Source organism: Trypanosoma conorhini (assembly GCF_003719485.1).
Source record: "Trypanosoma conorhini strain 025E chromosome Unknown Tco_14.4_contig_00216, whole genome shotgun sequence".
Classification (NCBI taxonomy): Eukaryota; Euglenozoa; class Kinetoplastea; order Trypanosomatida; family Trypanosomatidae; genus Trypanosoma; species Trypanosoma conorhini.
In genome coordinates, this window is record NW_021704299.1 from 23,773 (window position 1) to 27,870 (window position 4,098).

At 63.8% G+C, this 4,098-nt stretch overlaps 4 protein-coding genes across 4 annotated transcripts, besides 4 other annotated features; all 4 read left to right on the forward strand.

Moving 5' to 3' along the window:
• Positions 1–157: 157 nt before the first annotated feature.
• Positions 158–174: a microsatellite.
• Positions 175–273: 99 nt separating this feature from the next.
• Positions 274–309: a microsatellite.
• Positions 310–381: 72 nt separating this feature from the next.
• Tco025E_04305 (putative esterase) lies at positions 382–1,125 on the forward strand (the record flags this gene model as incomplete). The annotated part of the gene is made up of 1 exon (XM_029371217.1): positions 382–1,125. The coding sequence occupies one exon, from the start codon at positions 382–384 to the stop codon at positions 1,123–1,125; it is 744 nt and encodes a 247-aa protein (XP_029228740.1).
• A 290-nt stretch (positions 1,126–1,415) lies between these two features.
• Positions 1,416–2,024, forward strand: Tco025E_04306 (uncharacterized protein; the record flags this gene model as incomplete). The annotated part of the gene is made up of 1 exon (XM_029371218.1): positions 1,416–2,024. One exon carries the CDS (start codon positions 1,416–1,418, stop codon positions 2,022–2,024), a length of 609 nt encoding a protein of 202 aa, XP_029228741.1.
• A 235-nt stretch (positions 2,025–2,259) lies between these two features.
• Tco025E_04307 (putative ribosomal protein L11) lies at positions 2,260–3,285 on the forward strand (the record flags this gene model as incomplete). Its single annotated transcript, XM_029371219.1, has 1 exon — positions 2,260–3,285. The coding sequence occupies one exon, from the start codon at positions 2,260–2,262 to the stop codon at positions 3,283–3,285; it is 1,026 nt and encodes a 341-aa protein (XP_029228742.1).
• A 160-nt stretch (positions 3,286–3,445) lies between these two features.
• Positions 3,446–3,473: a sequence feature (GA-rich).
• A 124-nt stretch (positions 3,474–3,597) lies between these two features.
• Positions 3,598–3,637: a microsatellite.
• A 131-nt stretch (positions 3,638–3,768) lies between these two features.
• On the forward strand, positions 3,769–4,098 carry Tco025E_04308 (uncharacterized protein; the record flags this gene model as incomplete). The annotated part of the gene is made up of 1 exon (XM_029371220.1): positions 3,769–4,098. A coding segment is annotated over one exon (330 nt), but the record flags the coding sequence as incomplete, so codon positions are not given.

Below are 4,098 nucleotides of genomic sequence, written 5' to 3' on the forward strand. Positions count from 1 at the left end.
AAAACAGGTGAGACTCGGGAGGCGGCACACACATGCCGCTGTAAGGTACGTGTGACGGACGCTGCTAAGACGCATGCGCCAGTTCTGACGACAACATTCTGACAGATCCAACGAGGTTAAGGAGACAAAGGGTTATTTATGTGTGTGTATGTGTATCTGGTGGTGGTGGTGGTGCACATGACCGAATGAGCTGCGCCACATACGTGCTTCAGAGTGCAACTAGCCAACCGCGCCCGGTAAAGGCGCCGTTTTGCCACGCTTCCAGCTGCGTTCTTCCCATTACCCATCCCCCTCCCCATTTCCTCTCCCCCTGCAGTGAAACACGCGCGGGCGGCGTTGCCGCAAGTGCCCACAGGAGGCGATTCGCCCTTTACGCATTCAATGCGCACCGCCATTCTTCTTGGGGACTCGTTGACGGAGCAGGGTTACTTCTCTGGCTGGGCCGCGCAGCTCAGCGAACGTTACGTGCGCCGCGCAGATGTGCTCAATCGTGGGCTAAGCGGCTACAACACACGCTGGGTACTGGACATACTGAACGATGACGAGAGGCGCCGGCACCTGCTTCCCCCACACATTGGCCAGCCGCTATTTGTGACCCTAATGCTTGGATCCAACGACTGCGCCGGCTTGCCTCAGTATGTGCCGCTGGAGGAGTACAGGGTGAACCTGAAGGCAATCGTCAGGCTTGTGCGCGAGCACGTGGCTCCTGTTGGTGGCTTATTCCTCATGTCGCCCCCGCCCTTGGACGAGGAGGGCCGACTGACATGGTTGAGGAGCGTTGGCCGTGAGCCCGACTCCTGTAAGCGCAGTTTCGAAAACGTGCGGCGCTACCGCGACGCCGCGCTGCAGGTTGGGGCCGAGGAGTACGCGGAGCACGGGGATGTGTTTACGGTTGATCTGCACCTTGCCTTTCTGGGCGCGGGCGCCGACACAACGCCGTACGCAAAGGGTCCGTGGTGTGGGAACTTTGTCGACGGCCTCCACTTCAACGGGGACGGCGGCCGAATTGTTTTTGAGGCGTTGTGGAGTGCCATTGCGAAGTCTGCGAGGGCCGACAAAATTATGCCGGACGGCCTTCCGTACGTTCTGCCGCCGTGGGATGCATTAGCGAGTAGTACCTTGTGAGGGGGGAGTGAGTGGCACTGGAGCCGGTGTTGGGCCGATGCGGGCTTTCCTGTGCCGGCGGATCCCTGCGGGCGTGGGAGCGAGGGCATACAGTGCAAGCGATGTTTGTTCGTTTTCCTCCAAATTCCGATCTGTTAGAGAGTCTGTGTGTCTGCAGGCACTGGCGCTGGTCGGAGGGGAGCCCCATCGCGTTTCACACGGAGCTGGTTTTTCTTCTACGTGGCGCTCATCCGTCACGTCTGTTTGCCTGCTCGCTAGTGGTTCTAGGGGGTTCTAGTGGCAGTGGCTGAATGCATAGTGCGGCGGTGGAATCGTGCCTCGCCCATGCCTGTGAGCGAAGGGCGGAGGCGGTCCTGTGCTTGGCGGAGGAGGCCGAGTGCGGTCCGCTGCGCCAGCGGTGGGATGAGTTGCCGCTCTTTTTTCGTATTCTCGTGACGGCGTACCTGGTGCGGAACGACGTGGTCAACGCGACGTGGGCGGTGCGGCGGTGGGAGCGGCTGCCTGCGCACGGCGACCGGCAGGCGGAGGGCTACGGGTGCGCGTTGCTGGGGCGGGTGGCCCGCCTCTGCGGCCGCTGCGCGTACGGGGAGGCGTTCCGGGAGGTGTTGGGGGCAGTTGGCGGTGGGGCGGAAGGGTGCGGCGTGGAGCACCTCAGGTGCTGGCTGCTCGACTACCTGGCGGCGCGGCACGTCCACCAGCGACGGACGTTTTACGGCGACTCCGGCGCCTTGGTGCAGCTTGCGGCGGGCCTTGGCGTGCCGGCCTCCGAGTTGGAGGCGCGGCTGCAGCGTGTTCGCGGGGACGAACTGCGGCACATTGAGTGTGGGTTATCGGACGGTCCGTGCGAGCAGACGCGCGAGACGCTGTGCTGCATGGTGCGGGCCGGAAAAGCTGTTTAGGTTGCTTGGCTTTCCTGTGCCAGCGGATCCCTGCGGGCGTGGGAGCGGGGCACGCAATGCGGGTGGTGTTTTTTTTTCTTCTCCAAATTCTGATCTGTGAGAGCGTCTGTGTGCTTGTGGGGGTTGTGTTTCTGTTCGCCGCGCGGGTGCCGCCGTGTCACTGTTTCCGTCCCTTCCACCTTGGCGCGCGGGCAGTCTGTAGGAAGCGGAGGGGGGCTGCAGCGTGGCTGGGCAGATGCTCCGCCGAGGCGCCGCTCTGCTGTTGAAGGCCCGGCCGAAGACCGTTGGCGTGGAGCCGGGCTCGAGGCGCATGTTGGATGCCGCGGTGGTGGCGAAGGCAAAGGACATCTTCGCGGTGCCGGAGTTTCCTGGGAAGCGGGTGCTGCACAACTGGCGCTTCTTTATAAGGGCTGGGAAGGCGGCGACGGGCCCCCCGGTGGGGCAGGAGTTTTCGAAGCTCGGCCTCAAGGCCATGGACTTTGCAAAGGCCTTCAACGACCGCACGAAGCCGCACTTCAAGGACGACGTGGAGCTCCTCGTGCGGATTCAGGTGTTTTTTGACAAGTCGTACCTGTACGCGATTGAGCCGCCGCCGACGGCCTGGTTCATCCTGCGCGCGCTACGGAAGAAGCGCCGTGAGACCGGCCCTGTGGCGCTGCGCGGGCACTACTGCGCCCTCATGACGCTGGAGATGGCGTACGAGATTGCGCTGATGAAGCCGCGGAGTTGGGGAAGGCCGGAGTACCCACTCATTGAGACACGCGTGCGTCGTGTGGTGGGGCAGGCGCGCCGCATGGGCGTGTGCTTCATCGGCGTCGACACGCCGCAGAGTTCCCCGGTGAAGGGGATGACGGAGCGGCAGTACGCGGAGGAGAGCGAGAAGTACCGCGCGGTGCACATGCGGCAGTACGTGGCGCTGCGGCAGCAGGAGCTGGAGGAGGCGCCGCTGATTGAGCGGCTGCACCGCCCCAACTTTGCCCCGCTCACTGAGGCGCAGCTTGAGGAGGGGCTGCGGGACCCCGGCCTCTTCCACGCCCTGTGGCAGGCGAGCCACCCGAAGAGCGCGTACCACAAGGACCTGAGGCAGCGCGAGATGGCCCGGCGGTACCTGAACGCGAGGGGCTGGGTGAAGGACATGACGCCGGAGGAGATGCAACTGGTGTTCATGAACCACCGCCTCCCCGAGGTGGAGCGCGGCCGCCAGCTGGACGAGGGGAGGATGGAGGGGCAGGTGTACTGGACGCGAGACGGGGCCCAGTAGCGGGCACGACGGTCTGCCGTAGCGCGGCGCTCCGTGGGTGCCTGCGTTTTTCGCCGGTGCTGCGCCGGCCTTCTGCGCGGCACCGTGACGGCATGCAGTGGGGCTGCTGCGGACGGAGTGCCTTTGCCCCTCGCCGTCGTACTTCGTCTAGTGGCGCCGCGGATGGCGAGAGGGAGGGAGGGAGAGGAACCCACGCAACAGCAACAGCCGAAAGGAAAGAGAACGACACGCTGGTGGAGGTCGCGGCGGGAGCCTCTCGGAAGACAACATCTAGCATTTCCTACGCGTGGTTTTTTTCCCTTTGTTTTCCCCGTGTGTACGTGTGTGTGTGTGCCTGCGTGTTCGTGTGTGTTCTCGTGTCAAGGTAGTCTTTTCCTACTTTCTTCTACGTGACTCCGCTCTTGTGTAGCAGTGTGTGGTATCTACGCGGCGCTACGTATTATTCGTCGCGCCCGTGTGCTGGACATGCATGTGCCTTCGTGTATGACTGCTCTTCGAGGGTCGTGCGAGAGTTATGTATTTTATTTGACGCTGCGGCAGATAACTGTCCGCCAGCCGCAGTTGGCGCGCGACAACGCCGTGGAGAAGTACGAGCCGAGGGCGGAGCTTCTCGTGAGGTGGGCCGTTGGTTCGGCACAGACGGGGCGGGCGTTGTTCCCGGCAGACGTGACGGAGTCTCCTCTGGAGGGCGCGGGAGGGCAGGGGCGTGGCCGAACGCTCCTGACGCTGGGGCCGTCCCACGAAATAGTTATCCAGGAGAGGCTGCGCCGGAAGCCCGCTCGCGGGCGGGGGCGGGAGGAGGCGCGGTATGAG